This window comes from Portunus trituberculatus, chromosome 47 (assembly GCF_017591435.1).
Source record: "Portunus trituberculatus isolate SZX2019 chromosome 47, ASM1759143v1, whole genome shotgun sequence".
Classification (NCBI taxonomy): domain Eukaryota; kingdom Metazoa; phylum Arthropoda; class Malacostraca; order Decapoda; family Portunidae; genus Portunus; species Portunus trituberculatus.
In genome coordinates, this window is record NC_059301.1 from 23,102,254 (window position 1) to 23,122,253 (window position 20,000).

Consider the following 20,000-nt stretch of genomic DNA (forward strand, 5'->3'; position numbering starts at 1 on the left):
CTCCTCCTCCTCCTCCTCCTCCTCCTCCTCCTCCTCCTCCTCTCCTCAGCCACTCTGCTCCTCCTCACTAAAACAAAAAGAAAATAAAAAGATTAACACGAAAGATACAAGCCTGAAATAGTTGGACGTCAGGTGGTTTTTAAAAAGGGGAAGTACGCACACATATATCTTACGTGTACCTTTCCTGCGATTGCTTTCTGCTGCACATTTTTTCCCCCGAGAGAAGGAAGCGCAGTGAAGCGTGAAGAGCTGCAGCGCAAATGAAAGTATGCGAGCGAGTAAACATAATGAATAATTAAGTCCGTTTCTGTTTGCATCACCTTTTCTTGCAGGTTCTAATTATAGTTTATATGTGTTTCTGTATTTGTCTGTTATGTGTGTGCTTACTAGGAGGGTTTGTTGCATGCCTTTCTTCTGTCAAGGCTCGGTGCAGTGAGGGAAAGGCTCTCCAACAGACGCCGCATCGTGACCACTTCCTGATGCCATGACGAGATGAAGGAATTACTCTCTCTCTCTCTCTCTCTCTCTCTCTCTCTCTCTCTCTCTCTCTCTCTCTCTCTCTCTCTCTCTCTCTCTCTCTCTCTCTCTCTCTCTCTCTCTCTCTCTCTCTCGCTATTATAATTACACAGCAGTGGTCTTCTCGCTACCCTCCAGTCTGCCGTGCCCTCGCACCTGCTGTCTTCAGCAGGTGCTGGGGGTCTCGGGACGGGAGACAGCAGTTCACACACGCGTCGTCTTACATAAGTGGCGCTGGATTGATGCAGGGGAATTATCTGTAAAATATTAATGCAGTTCAGGATTTGTACTAATAATGTTCCCCTTCTCCCACAGGCCGTGAGCATGGGCAGGTAGCAGTATGGTCTCAGGGATTGTGGTGGGCGGCGGCACGGTCTCTCCTCACCACAAGTATGTGGCGGTCACCCTCCTCACTAACGAGACACTCACTTTCGCTGCTGAGGTGAGTCCCCATGGGGGGCCTACCAGGGCCCTCCCGCCATCCTTGGGTTCCCCGGGGTGGGGACCCACGGGCCCCACCCCGCAGGGCCCCGCCCACAGCACTATTCCTCACCCTTGTCACGTACCACCTGTCTGTCCACCAGACCCACTACCTGTTGCTTCCTTGGACTTGTTAGTTCACTGGACCAGCACCTGTTAGTTTACCTCGCCAACACCTGGTACTCCACGTAACTTATTAGTTCGCTGGACCCCCTTCATATAGTTCACTCAGAGCTATTGTGCACAGACTTAGCTTTCTCCTGAATTGCTCGAACACTCAGTTTATGACTCATGACGCTAGCTGACTCACACCAATGTTTCACTGGACCATCGTGGTAGAGGGTGGAATTCCACAGTTTACCCGACAGTCTTCACTTCTCTATTATTATATTGTCTTGAGGATACTTTCTTTAGTGTGCGTGTATGTGATTGTGTGGTGTTATATTCAGGCCATGATAGCAATAGTCATCTTAGAGAGAAGTCATTTTAGCTGAGAGGAAGGCTGTAGCGATCCCTGGCAGTGGTGAGGATCATGAGATACAAGTTGTTGTGATCAAAATAAGGAGCGAGACGGAGGAGGATGTGGGGTGAGGAGGGGAGGCGGAGTGAGTAGGATGTGGGATGAGAGAGGTGGTGGAGGGCTAGGGAGGGAGGCGGGGTAGGGGTAGGGGTCGGGAAGAGGAATGCAGTAGGGTCAGTCAGGCAACATTTCTATTTTATTGCGTCATCGCAAACACACGACATTGTGCAGTCATCTCGGTAGTCCTGCGTTATCCTGTTATCTGGCTGTGGCTGTGTGTTATTCTCTGCTATCTTTTACTATCTGTGTGTGTGTGTGTGTGTGTGTGTGTGTGTGTGTGTGTGTGTGTGTGTCATTACTAAAGATAAACTCCATGCCTGTATTATCTTATTTTGCTGGTCTGGTTTTAGGTTCAGTGAAGAAAGGGATTCAGTCTTATCTATCTTAATGACCCTGTTTTCTTCATCTTACATTCTTTAAGGGTTATTTATCTTGATGGCTTGGTGGTTGGTCGTGGCGGACAAAATATCTTCGTATCATATTTTCATTGTATTTCATCTTTCCCATCAGCAATCTTTACAGGCCGCGGTAGTCATATAGTATCTTGATGGCACAAAATTACCTTAGTGTTCTGTTATTACTCCTCGTGCTATTCCTGGTGTTCATTTGTGCTTCGGCCCGTATGTGTGTCCCTTTCCTTGTTACTGTCTGTGCTTTTACTAATGAGCTTGTTACCAGTTGTTAGTCTATCTTAACTGATTTATATAGGAACAAAAAGGAAGAACTACTTTCAGACGAAATGCTGACTTAAACATACCTCTACTAATAGACTACTTGTGTGGAGAACAGGATAAAAAAGGACAAGGCTTTTCCCCACCTACCTCACATTCTGTTGACATGCCTACAGTAAATAGTTGGATGTGTAAATGTTGTAGTACAGATGAAACTACAAGATGTTATTGTGCTAGGTTACTATTAGTGCTGGTGCATCCTTGGGAGACAGCACCACTTTTCATAACAACCAGTATTTGTCGCTACGGTTCTCCAACGGTTACCTAAAGTTTTGTTTGATTACATAATAGCAACCCAAGTTTAGTGATTGGTTCCAAAAATATGCGGTGTGTTCATAAGCCCTCGACTGGTAGTATCTCTATGGAATTCGTTACTTGAGTGCCCTTACATGAATAGTATAGATTGATAGATAGATAAAATTAATTAACATATACCAAAACTACAGGCACTAAAAGAGAATCCAAGCCACTTTTTTTCTCTCCTTAAGCAACGTTGGGTCCGGTTAGTACTTGGATAGGTGACCGCCTGGGAACACCGGATGTTGTTGGCATCCCATATCTTGGGAGGCGGTGGCATAATGGATAAGATGGTGAGCGTGGGATCGGGCAAACGTCCATGCGTAGGTTCAAATCCCACCACGTACCACCTTGATACTCTGTCATTTGTCGAATGGTTTAAAGTTACCTACATATCACCAAGATACCCAGGTTCTAGGTGGTTACGGGTACCACTATAAATAAAATTGCCTGCGCCACTAATGGGTGGAAGCTGAACAGCGCCTTCCCATACTGTTCATGTAAGCCTACAGGCACTATAGGCCACAACACAAGGGAAAAAAAAAAAGAAAAAATCTTCTCTTAACATACACCAAAACAAACAATCAAGCACGTACAAACTCAACCAGTCGAATACATAGGACAGACAGAAGTGAAAAACGTGGACAGGGATCCAAAATCCCTTTACCTACAGATACAAGAGGTGACATCGTGTAGTTCAGTCATCATGTGTTATTCAGTATAATTTATTATCGATTCTCACTTGTCTCTGCTTTCCTCACTCGTATAGTGGTTCTCTGGTTCGTAGATTCTTGAGTGTTACCCTGCTTGTCTGTGCTTATGTTGGCATTCCAGTGTTATCTTTATCCTTTACTATGGTAGGTCGAGTTTTAGGTACAGAGAGAGAAAGAGAGAATGGGGGAGGGAGGGATCAATGTTAAAAGGAGCAATAAGCGTGAAAATAGCGGTAAAAGATAGAAGAGATGCAATATATGTGACAGGTTCAGGAGAAGGATAGCTGATGAGACGAAAAGTCCTTGACAACACCCTATTTAGTGTGTGTGTGTGTGTGTGTGTGTGTGTGTGTGTGTGTGTGTGTGTGTGTGTGTGTGTGTATGTTTGTGTGTGTGTGTGTGTGTGTCTGCTGGTTAGTTTCTTGGCTAAAATCAGTATATGAGAGGGATGTTAGCCATTTTAATTTTAGTCTTTGGAAATTAAAGAGGGAAAATAATTAAGTAGAGATGGCATAATACCTCTACCTTCATGTAAAGCTGTTGTAACGAAAGGTGTTGATTCCTAGTTGAGATATTAATAAAACACACACTAGAAATATTCTAAGTAGGGAAGAGGGACAGTTGAGCTCTGCTAAAGAACGGAGTATGTTGCTTGGAAGATTGTATGAAGTAGATAATTAAGGAATTGAAATTTTTTAGGCATTAAACAACTGGTTTGCTTTTCCTTGTCAAAAGAAAAAAAAAAAAAAAATAATAATAAATATATATATATATATATATATATATATATATATATATATATATATATATATATATATATATATATATATATATATAGAGAGAGAGAGAGAGAGAGAGAGAGAGAGAGAGAGAGAGAGAGAGAGAGAGAGAGAGAGAGAAGGATCTGTAAATGCATTCTGTGGATTTGCAATGAATTCTTTAAATCTAGAGTTTTCAACATGCGGTGGACAGAGCTAGAAGATTTTGCTTAGAAAATATTTTATGAATTATATAAAAAGAGTGAGTGATAAAACCTAACCATAAAGAACATAGTTGTTAAGTTTACCACTACAGGGGCCTCCATTCCTCTCGTATCCCAACATTGTAAAAGCGAAATGATATTTTGAATTGGAGACAGTATGGAATGTATTCGTCCTGGAATCGTGCCAAATAATATGTTCTGCACAAAGAGTTGGAACTCTGGCTTGGAGCCAATAAACTTTTTGTGGGAAGTCGCGTAGTATCTCGTGTAGACATTCTCCATATCAGAGGCGTCACGCCAGAAGTGTCTCTGGTTTAGTGAGCACGGAAGTGGACTGCAGCGATGGAGTAGAATTCAGAAATAAGATTGTGATCATGGGAGCCCAGTCAGCAGATAAGAGTGTAACAATATGTAGAAGGGTTAGAGGTTAGGAAAATGTCAAGAATGGTGGGCGTATCTTTTAAGCGGTCAGGAATACAAATAGGGTGTTGCACCAGCTGCTGTAGGTCATGGAGAATAGCAAAGTTGAAGCCTTGCTCACCAGACTGGTTAGTGAAAGAGTATAGTAACCAAGTCTGAGATTTCCAGTCTCGGAGATCTCTGCAAACGGAAAATGAAGCAACAAGTGTCATTATCGAAGGGTTTAGTTATTAACCGACGTCAAATAAACAAGGCGATATTTAATCATTAGTGACAATTAGGCATCGGAGACAGCTTAGGCACTGACTCCCACCAAGCTGTAGCCACCCACTCCCCACTCCCTCCTCAGAGACACCGCAAGTCAGCATCCCAGCCCTCACCCAAGCGTCTGTCAAGCTTTTAAGGTGAAAGGGAATGTAAAAGGATCAATAGAGGGGAAAGAAAATGAAAGAATGTTAGAAAGATGGAAAAGAGTGTGATGAATGCCAATTCATCATAGGCTGGAAGAGAGAAAAATTCCAAATACCGTAAATACGAATTATCTTTACGATGATGATGATGATGATGCATTACGCATGTTAAGTGTTTTCCTTTTCTTTCCCTTCCTCTTCTGAGTCGCCACGTGTCACTCATAATAAATTGTGAGGTTTCTCTCTTCTCTGTTGCTTCTTTGCCTCTTTATATTGATGCAGCACTACCGCCAGCATCTATTGTTGTTGTTGTTGCTGTTCTGGTTGTTCTTATTTTTCTGTTCTTCGCATTATTATTGTTTGTCGTTGTTGTTGTTGTTGTTGTTGTTGTTGTTGTTGTTGTTGTTGTTGTTGTTGTTGTTGTTGTTGTTGTTGTTGTTGTTGTTGTTGTTATTATTATTATTATTATTATTATTATTATTATCATCATCATTATCATTATTATTATTATTAATATCATTGTTGCTGTTTTTGTTGTTCTTGTTTTGCTGTTGTCATCGTTGTTCTTCTTACACCTGCTTCTGTTGCTGTCACCGTTGCTGTTGTCGTTGTTGTTGTTGTTGATATTGTTGTTGTAATAGCATGAATGTCTCAGAGATGATAATTTCTAACGTACGAAGTGTGTGGTGGGCGGGGACAACGGGGTGCGGGGACGCGCACGCGGTGATCTACCAATAGCCGCAACAGGTGTTGGTGAAACCCTGGCACAGATCCGTAGGTGAGCCACGCAACTGTACATACGAGTACTACTTCATTCATATTTACGCGCGGCTGATAGTATGAATGAGACCAAGTATGTACGTAGGATGCGTTCTGCCTGCAATGCATTTTTTTTTTTTTCTTGTGGGAGTAAAAGAAAAGAAAGGAAACTCATCACATCTAACCATTTGAAAGTGTTAAGTAAGGGTTTCTCTTCGTGTAGTAGCTCGCCAGGCATGGTTACTTAGGGCAATAAACAAATAGAAAGAAAATCAAGTATAACAGCAAAATATTACTCCATACACTTCTCATGATTGCGATCCAACTCTTGGTGGGCGATCTATTGACTCAAGGAAGCCATCTGTTGGTGCGAAATATCAGAATAGTGGAAGTTTTGGAAATTTATTTACAATGTGTGCAAAAGTTCCATTACAAGATGATTAGTAATGTTTCTCAATACAAGGGAAGAAAAGCTGTCCCTTGAACACTTCCGGAAAGATAGTATCTGTGGTTGTTGTTGTTGTTGTTGTTGTTGTTGTGAGTGGTAGTAGTAGTAACAATAGGAGTAAGAGTACATAACTCTTATAGAAGTTGTAGGTATAGTTTTTTTCATAGTGTTTTTGTTGAGCTACAGTAGTTGTGAAAAAATTTTCAGCATTGTTGTTTTTGTTGTTGCTAATTTTGGCTTTACAGGTGTGTGTGTGTGTGTGTGTGTGTGTGTGTGTGTGTGTGTGTGTGCGTGCGTGCGTGCGTGCGTGCGTGCGTCCTTAACTTGTTTTTTTTGGTGTGGGTACTTTCATTTTGTTTACCGCTATACTTTTACCTTGTGGATGGTGTTCACCTTCACCTGTGTGTCACGCAATCGGTCACGAGTCACCTGATGGACCCTTCCCGTGCCCTTGTTTGCAGGTGAAAACCCGAGTCGGCGAGATCTACAACCAGACGTGCTCCTACCTGCAGCAGCTGGGCATGCAGGACACTGATCTGTTTGGGCTCGTCACCAACATAGGTAAGTGTGTCACCTGTCACATATATATATATATATATATATATATATATATATATATATATATATATATATATATATATATATATATATATATATATATACTCTATGACCTTGATGCTTTGTCGTAATTCCTAATATGATTAGTCTTTTTATATCTCAGACACCCCATTCTATATTTACTTTCTTATGAATTGTTAATAACTTGTCAGGCTTTTATTTATGAACAAAGAGATAGCTTAGTATAGCCGCTGCCAAACCGTATTTGCTCAGTCGTCTGGGTGTGTAAAATTATATTAATAATTTTGGTGATGTTTCTTGTGACGGTCTCCTTTGGCAGAGGAGGTGGGACTGCTTGAAGGCTTGTGTCTTGTGTCACTGACCTGTGCAGTGTTACCGTGTTTCGTGATGTGCCCGACTGTTATGAACCTGTTTTTCCTTGCTTTTCGTCCTTGGTAATGATAATGACTGGAGATAGATGCCGCTGATCTCCTGCGTCGTGAGCAGCGTGATGTTACTGCGCAGTGTTGTTGCTCGCTAACCTTGGTGTTGTTTTTGTGTTGCAGATGGAGAAAATGTGTTCGCAGACCCCGACAGTAAACTCAGCAAGTATGGGCCCAAGGCATGGAAGACGTCCCCTAACGTAAGTGTTGTACTGTGTTCTTACTTCATACTCTCCACTCTGTTATCTTGTGTATTTTCTTACATATTCGTTCTTTGTATTTATCGAGTGCGTGTTTATGTTTAGTCAGGTGATTATTAATTATTTGTTTCCTTCCTCGTGCACTAATGCTCATTTTTTCTCTCATATATTCTTGTTTTTGTATGTAGCAAGCGTGTGTTTGTCTTAGCTAAGTGAATATATATTAATTTTTTTCCCCCTTCCTTGCACAGTAGCGGTTTGGAATTATGGCAAAAAGTAGTGGTCATTGTATTGGTGAGAAGAAAAAATATAGAATTTTATCACTGTTCATCATTTGAGGTTAAATTTTACACGTGTGCATATATATATATATGTTGATTTTTTTTTTGTGTTACTACTATTGAGAACTTTTAAAATACAGTGTGTGTGTGTGTGTGTGTGTGTGTGTGTGTGTGTGTGTGTGTGTGTGTGTGTGTGTGTGTGTGTGTGTGTGATTCACTGTGATTCACAGTTTGATCTGCTGCAGTCTCTGACGAGACAGCCAGACGTTACCCAACGGAACGAGCTCAGAGCTCATTATTTCCGATCTTCGGATAGGCCTGTGTGTGTGTGTGTGTGTGTGTGTGTGTGTGTGTGTGTGTGTGTGTGTGTGGAGAATCGGTCTGTAAATATGTATTTTACTGTAAGAACCTTGTGGGCATAAGGAAAAAGGAAAAAATCCATCTTCAAAAACTATAGCAACGCACCTGGACATTACAAAAAGCATTACGATAGAACAGCTTGCAAGTGATTGTCATCCCCACCAAAAAATTCTGCATTATCGACCTTATCGTCAGGGTCAACGGGTCTGCAGGTGCTTGTTCTTCCTTTGTGTTTAAGTGTGACCTTCAAAAGTAAAATGGGTGGTACAATGCGAGAGTTGGAGGAAATAGGAATAGAACAGTCTTACAATCCTTAAAAAAAAATAATGATAATGATAATAATGTAACACTAAGACAGCAAACAATGGTAGGAGTGCACATCTGATACTGGCAATACATTAAACAATTACAAGGCTACTAATATGATATAGGCCTATAAAATCAGCTGTAACATAAATACCAGACACCACCAGTCTTCACACGCAAACACAAATAGCAGAGAGAGAGAGAGAGAGAGAGAGTAGCAGTAACACAACTATCACCTCCTTTTTCCACTGTGCCCCTCGCCTCCAGCACATCCTTGACACAGCCTTGACACAGCGGCGCAGCATCCCGGTGGTGGAGGCCCGCACACCGCCGGGAAAAGTCTGCCCCGAGCCAACCTGTCAAGCGTCACCCCTCATTTGCATATTTTATTTTGACGGGTCACAAGTGGTGGTGTCGGTGTCGGTGGTGGTGGTGGTGGTGGTGAGCTCGATAATATGATGGGGTGATGTGAGGTTTGTAATGGTCGTGGTGTTGGTAGTGGTGATGATGGTGGTAGTGTTATTAGTTGTGGTTATAGCAGTAGTAGCAGTTGGAATAGGAATAGTTGTTGTTGTTGTTGGTGGTGGTGGTAGTGGTGGTTATCTGTAACAGCAGCAGTGTGGTAGGCAAGGTACAGGGAAGAGGAGGAGAAGGAGGAGGGATTGGGGAGAGGGGGAAAGGGCTGGACGGGAAGGAATGGTCGGAACCGCGAGGAGTTAGGGAGGAGGGAAGGAGGCAAGTAGGGGCAGGGCGGAATGGAGGGAGAGAGGAAGAACGGAGAGAAAGTGCCGCCATGTATATTAGTATAATGGAGGATCACCAGCATTCTTCTGTAATGACGCCTTGAGGGGGCTGCCCTGCTGCCCCGCCCCGACCCGACCCGACCCGCCCCTCTGTCCCGCCCCTCTTTGCCCTGCCCCGCCCGTGTCTGTCCACCGTGCCCCATCAGCTCCGTGCCTCGCCCTTATCCACCTGCTATGCACCACTACCCCTGATCCCCGCTCCGCCCCATGTCCGCCTGCTATGCCTCACCTCCAGTCCCATCCATGCTGCCCCGCCCCGCCCCTCCATGTGGCGCGCCGTGCCCCTCCAATCCGTGCAGCAACCTTTTTTCTGCCGTGCTGCGCTCCACCCTGCTCTTGTTTCATCACACTGCCCGTGCCGCTGTTGGTCTGCCGTGTTCTACCTCTGGTCAGTCCCTTGCGCACCACCTCACCACTATAGCTATGCTCCACTATAGCCGGCCCCGTGCCACGATCCTATTCACCCTGCCCTTTTCCTGTCCCCCCCTCAACTGTCCTAACCTGCTGTCCGTGCTCCGCGCCACGCCGCTCCTCATCCCCTCCCCACGTCTTTCTGTTCCTCATGATTATGTACCCATCACTCACTACTCACCGGGAAGGCCATGTAGGGAAGGCGGCGGGCTCATAGCTGTGTTGGTGTACACACATACATACCTACAAGACGGGTGGGTGGTGTGCACATGAGAGTATTGCCCCCAGTCTACTACGTAGGGCGTTCACAGGGACGTGGTGGTGGTAGTAAAGGAATGGTAATGGCTTAGAACACTTGAGATGTGGTGAAGGTGATGGTGATAGGGATAGTTATAAAAACGGTGGTAATTCCTGTGGTGGTGGTGGTGGTGGTTGTGATGGTGGTGGTGATGGTGATGGTGTAGGAAGGCTGCTTGTGTAATGATGGTGGAAGTGGTGGTGGTGGTGAAGGGGACATGGAAATGAAGGTATGGGTACCCTCCTGTCACTCTCATCGCCATTATCCCAACCAAGAACCATCTACCTGACCCTCTCTCTCTCTCTCTCTCTCTCTCTCTCTCTCTCTCTCTCTCTCTCTCTCTCTCTCTCTCTCTCTCTCTCTCTCTCTCTCTCTCTCTCTCTCTCTCAACTTGTAGTTATCATGAAATATTTTACTTACAATCTGTCGTTCTCATAGTCATTACCAAATCACACACACACACACACACACACACACACACACACACACACACACACACACACACACACACACACACACAAAGGTCAAGGAATCCACAATAAACAAAGGCAGGCATAACAAAGGTCGTGCTCCAGGCTGTGTGTACTCTGTCCCTAATACTCGTTACGCTCCGACCTTTACCCTCAGGAACTTGGGAAGTGTAATAATGGTCCGGCAGATGGCTGATGTGATTTCTCCCCATCCTCCATTACAGTTACTAGTGCTGGTGATGCGACGAAGGGACAGGTTAGATATTGGAGACGTTCTGTTCTGCCATTAAGAAAGGAAAGGGGTATTAGAGTCGCCTGAAGTACTACTGTGGAATGTTGGTGTAGGATTTAGGTTAAGTGTGAGGGGTTGGTCAGTGATTTTCCATGTACGAATATTGGTTGTTTTATTCTCTTTTTTTTTTTTTATATGATGTTGAAATGTTGATGTGTAAAGTTGTAAATAGAAATGTTGCTCTTAGTTTTTTTTTTTTCTCGTGTTCGGTAATATGTAAGAAGTTTAGTAGATTTACCCTTTCAACTCTGGATATTATGCGTTGCTTGCCACTCTTTAAGATACATGGATATCGATGTGCAGATGCTTAAATAAAGTCTCTACTGTTAATGTATCATCTAAGATAATAACGAAAGAGTCTATACAGTACATCACCTTAGCGAACAATTAATTTTCGCACCGTGTACTTTTCATATGTTGAAGTGTAACATGAATTTCTCTTGGATGTATTTTACCTCGACTACACTAACATTTAACCACTTCAGCATGCGTTTCCATATTCATTCTGCTTACTATTTAGCGATTTTATACCACTTCAGAAACTTGTGGGGGGGATTAGAATAATGAAGAATGTGGCCATTAATCTTCCGACTTCCATGGACCCTTCCTAATGTAGATAAAATGGTCTAATCGTACAGAAATCTGAAGGTTAAAATGTGTCCCAGTATCGAAAGGGGTAGGAGTTAAGTTAAGATTTTCTTCGCCTACAGTGTGTATATATATATATATATATATATATATATATATATATATATATATATATATATATATATATATATATATATATATATATATTTCCTTAGACAATATCACTTGTAAAACCAACGAATTCATCCTAAATAACCACACGTATTTCAAGTATTTCATCGCAGGATTCGTTTTAGGAGCAATAAATTCACTTTTCTTATCTCTCTCTCTGCCTTGAGCTGCTCACAATTTTGTCTCAGATTCCATATGTAATTGTACATCGTAAGTGCTTTGCTGTTGTGATCTTTCCTTCCCATCACGTCGCCTTTACTAGTGGTGAATAGGTCACCTGATGTTGCTGGAGGTGCACTGGTACGTCTCTGGAGTACAAAACAAATCTTTTCATTGTGTAGCTCAGCACACACACACTATGTACTGTATACTCAAGCTTTTAGTGAACTCTACGGATGCGTCACGTCTTAATATGATTTATTCTTCCCCTACTACTACTACTACTACTACTACTACTACTACTACTACTACTACTACTACTACTACTACTACTACTCCTACTCCTACTCTCTCTCTCTCTCTCTCTCTCTCTCTCTCTCTCTCTCTCTCTCTCTCTCTCTCTCTCTCTCTCTCTCTCTCTCTCTCTCTCTCTCTCTCTCTCTCTCATTAGTATTAATTTATTTTATTGACGACGACAACACATATTTCAATTCAAATGAGACAAAATATATTATCCAGCAAAAATATATATAATAATTAAACGACATTTATAAGTTTAGTGTGGCAACATGAAAAGACTATAAAATCGCTACGTTAGGTATATATGTGCTAAAATACAGAACCAAAGAAATATCTGCCGGAACAACGATGAAACGTCAGTAGAATACAATTCCAATAAAATCTTCAACTAGGACTGATATATAAACCCTAGGTACCCAAATGAAAACACACACACACACACACACACACACACACACACACACACACACACACACACACACACACACACACACACACACACACACACACACACTACCTAATCCTGAGTGCTCACCTGCGCCCTTCCCTTAAAGCAAATACAGTACAGGTGTGTGGAGGAACGCTGGCGAATGGTTGCGAGCGGGGCAGGTGTGTAGAGGAGGTGGAGTGTGTTAGCTGTGATGGAGTGAGGCTGGAGTGGAGGCTGTGGAGGGAGGGAGGGTACGAGCCGATGGAGGGAGGGAGGGAGAGTAGATGGAGGCAGTCGAAGCCGTTACCCAAGCCCCGCTGGCTGGCTGGCTGGCTGGCTGGCTGGCTGAGGATGGTTAGTCTGAATGGCTGGCTGGCTGGTTGACTGGCTGGCTGGGTATAGCTGGGCATAGCTAAGAATTGTTGGGTGTTATTGGTTGACTGTCTAAGAATGGTCGGGCATATCTGGCTTACTGGCTGAAGATGGTTGGGCATAACTGGCTAACTGGTTGAGGGTGGTTGGTCTTAGCTGACTGACTGGTTGGGAATCGTTGGGCAAAACTGACTGACTTGCTGACTGGTTGATTGCTCAAGGATAAGTGAGCATAACTGGCTTGCTGTTTGACGATGGATAGGTATAACTGACGAGCTAGCTAGGGATGGTAGAGCATGGCTGCCTTGCTGGTTGAAAGTGGTTGAGAATAACTGTCTTACTGCTTGAAGATGGAGGGACATGACTGACTGACTGGCTGGGGATATTTAGGTCTGAATAGCTGACTGGTAGAGAACATTTAGACATAGCTGGCTGAGTGGCTGAGGATGGTTGGGCATAGCTGACGGAGTGAGTGGACGATGGGAGGGATTAGACTTGAATAACTGGCTGGCATACTCGTAACTGTTAACTGGAAGAAAACGTGGAATGTTGATAACTGACGGAGGATGAGGTGAAGGAGGAAAAGAGGTGAATAAGAGCAGGAGGAGGAGGAGATGGTGGTGGTGGTGGTGGTGGTGGTAGAGGTGGATGGTAAGGTTGGGTGGTGGCTGGCCGCGTGATCGACTGGGCGGCAGGTCGGCCTGGTGGTGTGGATGCCTAGCTCAAACCCTCTCAGGAATGTACGCTCCACTATTACCAAGCGGGGACCGTCGAGCGGACCCTGCCTCCTCCTCCTCCTCCTCCTCCTCCTCCTCCTCCTCCTCCTCCTCCTCCTCCTCCTCCTCCTACTCCTCCTCCTCTTCTTCTTACTATTACTTCTCCTCTTACTTCTCTCTCTCTCTCTCTCTCTCTCTCTCTCTCTCTCTCTCTCTCTCTCTCTCTCTCTCTCTCTCTCTCTCTCTCTCTCTCTCTCTCCAAAATTGTATGGAAGACTGCAATGAAGTTGAACTGTCCTTGTGTGTGTGTGTGTGTGTGTGTGTGTGTGTGTGTGTGTGTGTGTGTGTTGGGTATGAAAGGCAGTTGTAAGAATGACCGCACGGCTAACTTGTTTGTTGTTGTTGTTGTTGTTGTTGTTGTTGTTGTTGTTATTGTTGTGGTTGTTTTTCTTGTGGTTGTTTTTTTTATTGATGTTAATGGTTGTGGTAATAGTGATTGTTGTACTTGTATTGGGGATAGTGGTGGTGGTGGTGGTCGTGGTGTTGAAAATGGTGATGCTGGTAGTGATGGTGGTGGTGGTGGTGCTCGTAGTGGTGTGGCAACGATGCGAATTGTTGCCACTCGCTGCGGTGGTCAGTAGGGTCGTCGCCGTCATCTTAGAGAGAGAGAGAGAGAGAGAGAGAGAGAGAGAGAGAGAGAGAGAGAGAGAGAGAGATTCATGAAAACAAATCTATGTAGGAGGTAAACAAGAGAAAGATTAAGATGAGAGAGAGAGAGAGAGAGAGAGAGAGAGAGAGAGAGAGAGAGAAGCTGTCTGGGATGCTTAAAACGTTCATTGATTAGTAAACAAGAGCATTCCAGTGGACCTTTGCGCCACGTTCTCCATATTCTTACATTAGTGTGTGTGTGTGTGTGTGTGTGTGTGTGTGTGTGTGTGTGTGTGTGTGTGTGTGTGTGTGTGTGTGTGTGTGTGTGTGTGTGTGTGTGTGTGTGTGTGCGTGCGCGTGTGCGTGTGGGTGTGTGTGTGTAATTCACCTCGGCCGTTTGCTGGTCACCCAGCCAGTCTTCCCCATTACGGTGTGTGTGTGTGTGTGTGTGTGTGTGTGTGTGTGTGTGTGTGTGTGTGTGTGTGTGTGTGCGCGTGCGTGTGCGTGCGTGTGCATGTGTGTGTGTTCCAAGAAAGGCAGTCTAGCCATGTGCAGGAAAAAAAAAGGGATTGCTATTTACTGTCCTGTTAAAATCTCTTGGCCTGCACCGCTCACCAAGAATCTGAAAAGCTTCTCTAAGGGATTTGTAGGAGTCGTGCTGCTGCTTCGTCTCCCTCTACTCCTTTCTCCTCCCCTTCACCTTCCTTCCTCTCTCTTTCGCCTCCCCTACACCTCTCCTCTCTTGTTCCTCCCTCTCCTTTCTTCCCCTTCCAAGCCACAAGTGGTGGTGTGCTGGAGGCGCAGAACAGATGGTGGTGACCGAGGTGGGTAGCTGGGGGGCACGTGATGGTGCCTACGGTAATGACAGGTGACGCAATAATAGTGACTCTTAGACCCTCGAAACGTGGTAACCTGAAGTTGTGTGGCGGTGGAGCCGTGGGACAGGTTATGGTGGTGGCCGTGGTGGTGAGGGTGGTGGGTTGGTGCGGCGCCGACCAAACAGTAGCACCACAACAGGATTATCGTAAACACTGGCGGTTGTGGTCAATAGTTTCATAATTTCATAAGTTTTCGCAATTCTCGTATATATTCGTAAAATATTTAAAATTTCGATCCGCTGACAACATTTTTTATGTAATTTTAGATTTTTTTTTTTTTTTTTTTTGTGTGTGTGTGTGTGTGTGTGTGTGTGTGTGTGTGTGTGTGTGTGTGTGTGTGTGTGTGTGTGTGTGTGTGTGTGTGTGTGTGTGTGTGTGTGTGTGTGTGTGTGTGTCGGGAAGCCAGTTTTAGCATTGGTGGGGCAGGACCTGCAGCCAGACCAGCGAGGACCCTGGTCTCTGCTCTGTTGCTTGTCTCGGTGTGCAGAGTCAGTCATGAATTCGCCACAAAGAAGCAGCAGGCGCCTTTCAGTCGTTCCTTGGAGCTGCGATTCCTCCGTCTCAACACGTCATCTCAAGTCGAAAAGTTTGCAACAATTCCTGGTTTAGTTTTTGAAGTTTATGTAGCATTTCCTTGTCAGTAAGATAGCGAGGACTTAGCTGTAAACGACCATGAACCTAACACAACTTTCTCTTGTTAATGACGAGTTTTCGATTTCAGGCAGAGGAAGGGCATGTGAGTGACAAGGTGTAACCTTGTGCGTTGTGGGGCGCGGGCGGAGCGTGGAGGGTTGCCATGGTGACGGCGGGCGGGCGGGCGGTGTGTGGGACTTGGCCTCTGAGGAATTCACTGGCTCGGACAAAACGCTCAAGAATTCGTGGCATATTTCCTGGGCTGCGCCGCGAGCCGGATAGGCAGACAGCTGCGTGGGGCCGGCGGCATGGGCCGGCATTTTAATCTATGCGCCAAAATTCCGGAGAGCGATCATGACAGCTCAAGGTTTTCAGTGTTGTAGGGGAGCCACGCCGTCTGTGTTGCGAGGGGCCGCCGGCGGGGTGTCTTATCCGAGGAGATATTAATATTGAGGTGGATAAAAAATGTGGTATTCTGATTTTCAGGTGTAAAAAAAATGTGCAATAGTTCGCTCGTGGATGATGGCAGCGTTCTGATGTTCACACTGACCCCAGCTTGGTCGTGGCGAGCTGCTTGGCCCTGTGCCCTGCACCACGCGCGCCCCGCCGCACGCTCAGCCACGCTGTCCTCCCTCTGGAGGGTCCGCCAAGTAGACTTTGCAATCCAGACATCACCTTCCAATTGAATTAAATGAGTTGAAGTCAGGTGGGCGGGTCGGGAGACGGCGGGCATGCTGGAAAGACTCTGACCGTAGTAGGAACGTGGCCGGGGGCAGCCTCACTCGTGTGCCAGATGTCGCTAGATTCCTGCGGCCACACGCTCTACCCCGAGGCCCCGATTGTCATAATGGATGCCCGAGGGGATTCAACACCCAACATTTGTGCAAGAAATACACCCCAGTGAGAGGGAGCGCTGGACGCGGGTTTTATCGCGGCGTGATGAAGATGAGCAGCGGGGAGGGCAGCGGCGGCGGCGGCAGGCGGCGGCGGCGGCGGCAACAGCAGCAGCAGCAGCAGCAGCAGCGACTGCGGCGGCGGCGGCGGCGGCGGCGACGGCAGCAGCAGCAGCAGCAGCAGCAGCAGCGACTCAGGTAAGGTGGCCGTGCGCACCTTCATAACCCGGCCTGGTACACCACAGCCTCCACAGTGCAGTCCCCTCGCTCCCCCACCGCCTCAGAACAGAGCCTACATGCCCAGACACTACACCCCAGACGGCAGGGCCTGGATGGATGGCCTCGAGTACTACCTCCTCCTCCTCCGTGTCCAGCCCTACATGCCAGACCCGCCGCCTGCCACTGCTGCTGCCGCCACCCAGCCCCCACACCAGACCCGACTCAAGGCCACGGCTCATACCAGACTACACCATCACACCGCCCCTACGCAACCCTCAGCCTCTTCCCCATAACTCGACCAGGCGACAAATTCTTCCACCGCATCCATCTTCGACCTTGGACGAAGACGAAGGATTTTAAAATGTATATACACTCTCTTTATCTTTTTTTTTTTTTCGTATCCTGTGCTCAGCTTTTACACGAGCGCCTCCACCCACCATCTAAGTACACCACCACCACCACCACCACCACCACCGCCACCACCACACAAACCTCCCGAGCAACCGTACCACACCGGTCACCTCCGCACCAAGAAATTATACAGGCTCCACTTGCTCCACACTCATGCCGAGGCACCACCGCCTGTATGCAAATTAAACATATGCCACTGTCTGAAATGTATGAATAAAACGCGACGTAAACCACAACGTGTGTGTGTGTGTGTGTGTGTGTGTGTGTGTGTGTGTGTGTGTGTGTGTGGAGGGTCAGCATAGCAGGTGGATCCGTATTATTAAAGCACGGCAAGGTGAGGTCAGTGTTGTCAGCATGTCAGGTGGTATTTATGCAAACTATCAAGACTGAAGCTGTGGCGGGTCGTCACTATGTATACCACCACAACGAGGCAGGTGGTATTTATGCACGCTATCAACACTAAGGCAGGAGATATTGATGCAGAGGTAGACAACGACAGGTGGCAGGTATATGCAAACTATCAGAGTCTTGTAGGATGTATGTATGCAAACTATCACATTGACATTTTATATCTATGCAAGCTATCAGATGGGTACTGGTTGTTGTTGTGGGTTGTAGGCGTGCAGAGTACCAGGGCATGGCGGATTGTATGTGTATGGAGTACGGCAGATGCCTATTTTCTCTCCACACAGGGGATGGACGCGAGCGACGAGCCTCTCCTACAGTTCAAGTTCAGAGTTCAGTTCTACGTGGAGACTCACCTCTTGCTTAGGTATGTATGCCCCGCGCTACACCTGCATAACTTCCTGCAGGTGTAGTGACGCAGTGTTTGGCGTCACCTGTGTGTTGCCTTAATTGCCCTCCTCGCCAGCTATCCCCATTGTCATCCCCACGTGTACTCTACCCATTGTCCTGTATTGTCCTTATCATCATTTGTTCTCGCCTCTTTGTCCTCACCACCGGTCCTCATTGTCCCTCCCAGCAGATCATGTGCTCCCCGCCTTTCAACAAGTCTTCAAGTGTCCCCACTAATCTTCAATGTGCCCCAACCACCTGCCCTTTTTTTTTCTTTTCTTTTTTCTTTTCTTTTTTTTTTCTTTTTCTTTCGCATGCCTTTTTGTGGCGCATTCGTTCCCTCAGTCCTCATTGGCTTCACTTACCGTCTCCCCCACAGGGACGGCCTCTCCCGTCTCCACTATTATCTACAGCTGCGAGAAAACGTGCTGCAGTATCAGCAACCACTCAGCGATGAGGCCGCCTTCCTGCTGGCCTCACACGCTCTCCAGGCAGACCTCGGGGACTACAGCGAGGACCAGCACCATGGCCACTACTTTGACCCCGCCCTCTACTTCCCCTCCTGGGTGAGTTGTTATGTACTGTACCTCCCGCTTCCCTTACTGCCCAGCGTCTCTCCCTTAGACCGATGTATAGTGGACTGGACTGGACCTGACTGGTGATATGTTAGTGATATTTAAAGGTAGTTTTGAAACCAAGAAAGACACTTCTAGTCTTCATTACTTTTGGCATATCCATGAGTGTAATGTCAAATACTGTGGGAACTAGATTGGTTCCTGCTAATACTTGTGAATGACGGAAGGCTTCAGATGATGCGAGTAACATAGATACTTTGGATGTAAGTACCTGCGTATATCAGATGTACCGAGACTTAAGGGTGGTTTCCATGACATCCTACCCTGTAGACCATGACGCCAACACAGACCACGAGAGTCTCGCTGTAATGAAGGCTGGCGTCTGTGTCTTTTCAGATTTGACGAGCGACTAATGATATTCTTATAATGTGAGTAAGTAGAGGTGCGTCGCCTGACTTAGCCTTTAAATAGTGAAATTAGATTTGATTACTTTAGCTATTAGGAGGATGTACTTGAACAATGACTGTGGTATCAAGGTTAACTATCATTCTGTGGAGAACCATCATTCCAGGACATCATGAGAACGTCGACATATGAGTTATATGATATATTGTAGTTATTGTTGTTGTCGTTGTTGTTTAGTATTGCTTTTTAAGGAAATGTAGTCACTTCCTATTATAATAAACAACAGTACTGAAAGGAAGTGTGTGTGTGTGTGTGTGTGTGTGTGTGTGCACGTATTGTATGCATGTGTATTAGCCTCGTCTTGGTGAAGTAAACGTGGTGCATTGCGTTGGTGCAGGTGGTGGAGCGGGTTGGCGTGGCCTACCTGATGGAGCACACTGCCCACCTGCATCGGGACATCATGGGCCAGACGCGGGCGGAGGCGCAGGCGCATTACATCCGGGAGGCGTCGCAGCAGGAGGCGCCGCACAACCTCCACTTGTACCGCCTTCGATACAAGAAGCAGGACCCAACACCCACCGTCGTCACCGCTATATGCGCCCGCGGTCTTGATATTTATGAGGTTCGTATGCCTTCTACCTCTATTGTGTGTGTGTGGGGGGATGATCCATGGACCAGTAGGTAGAGTGACGGTCTTGGAAACTCTGACTATGGCACACTTGAGTTCAAACCACACTCAGAACTAAATGTTAATAAATAGATAATACCCTGTGTTTACTTGTCAGTTTGCTTATCTAAAATGAGTGTGTGTCTGCTACAGGAGGATCCCGGGGCGCCGCTTCACGCTAGCAGAAAGCTCCTCTCCACCTTCCAATGGTCCACGATTGGCAAGCTGACATTCGAGGTGAGTATAGTGGCTTCTGCACGTAAACTCTGGAACTCCTTACCTGCTTCTGTATTTCCATCTTCTTATGACCTGAACTCATTTAATAGAGGGGGGAGGGGAGGGTTCAAGACATTTATCCCTTTCTTTTGGCTAACCCTCGCAC

The 20,000-nt window shown here is 45.9% G+C and overlaps 1 protein-coding gene across 3 annotated transcripts in view; it reads left to right on the forward strand.

The window, feature by feature from the left end:
• The window catches only part of LOC123520684 (protein expanded-like), an 85,121-nt gene that overhangs the window by 41,271 nt on the left and 23,850 nt on the right, over window positions 1-20,000 (forward strand). For all 3 annotated transcript variants that reach the window (XM_045283197.1, XM_045283196.1, XM_045283198.1), the window contains exons 2-8: window positions 832-958; window positions 6,798-6,897; window positions 7,461-7,537; window positions 17,869-17,948; window positions 18,351-18,537; window positions 19,349-19,573; window positions 19,772-19,855. In XM_045283197.1, coding sequence (XP_045139132.1) covers window positions 857-958; window positions 6,798-6,897; window positions 7,461-7,537; window positions 17,869-17,948; window positions 18,351-18,537; window positions 19,349-19,573; window positions 19,772-19,855 — 855 coding nt within the window. In that variant the 5' untranslated portion in view covers window positions 832-856. The remainder of the gene's footprint in view (window positions 1-831; window positions 959-6,797; window positions 6,898-7,460; window positions 7,538-17,868; window positions 17,949-18,350; window positions 18,538-19,348; window positions 19,574-19,771; window positions 19,856-20,000) is intronic.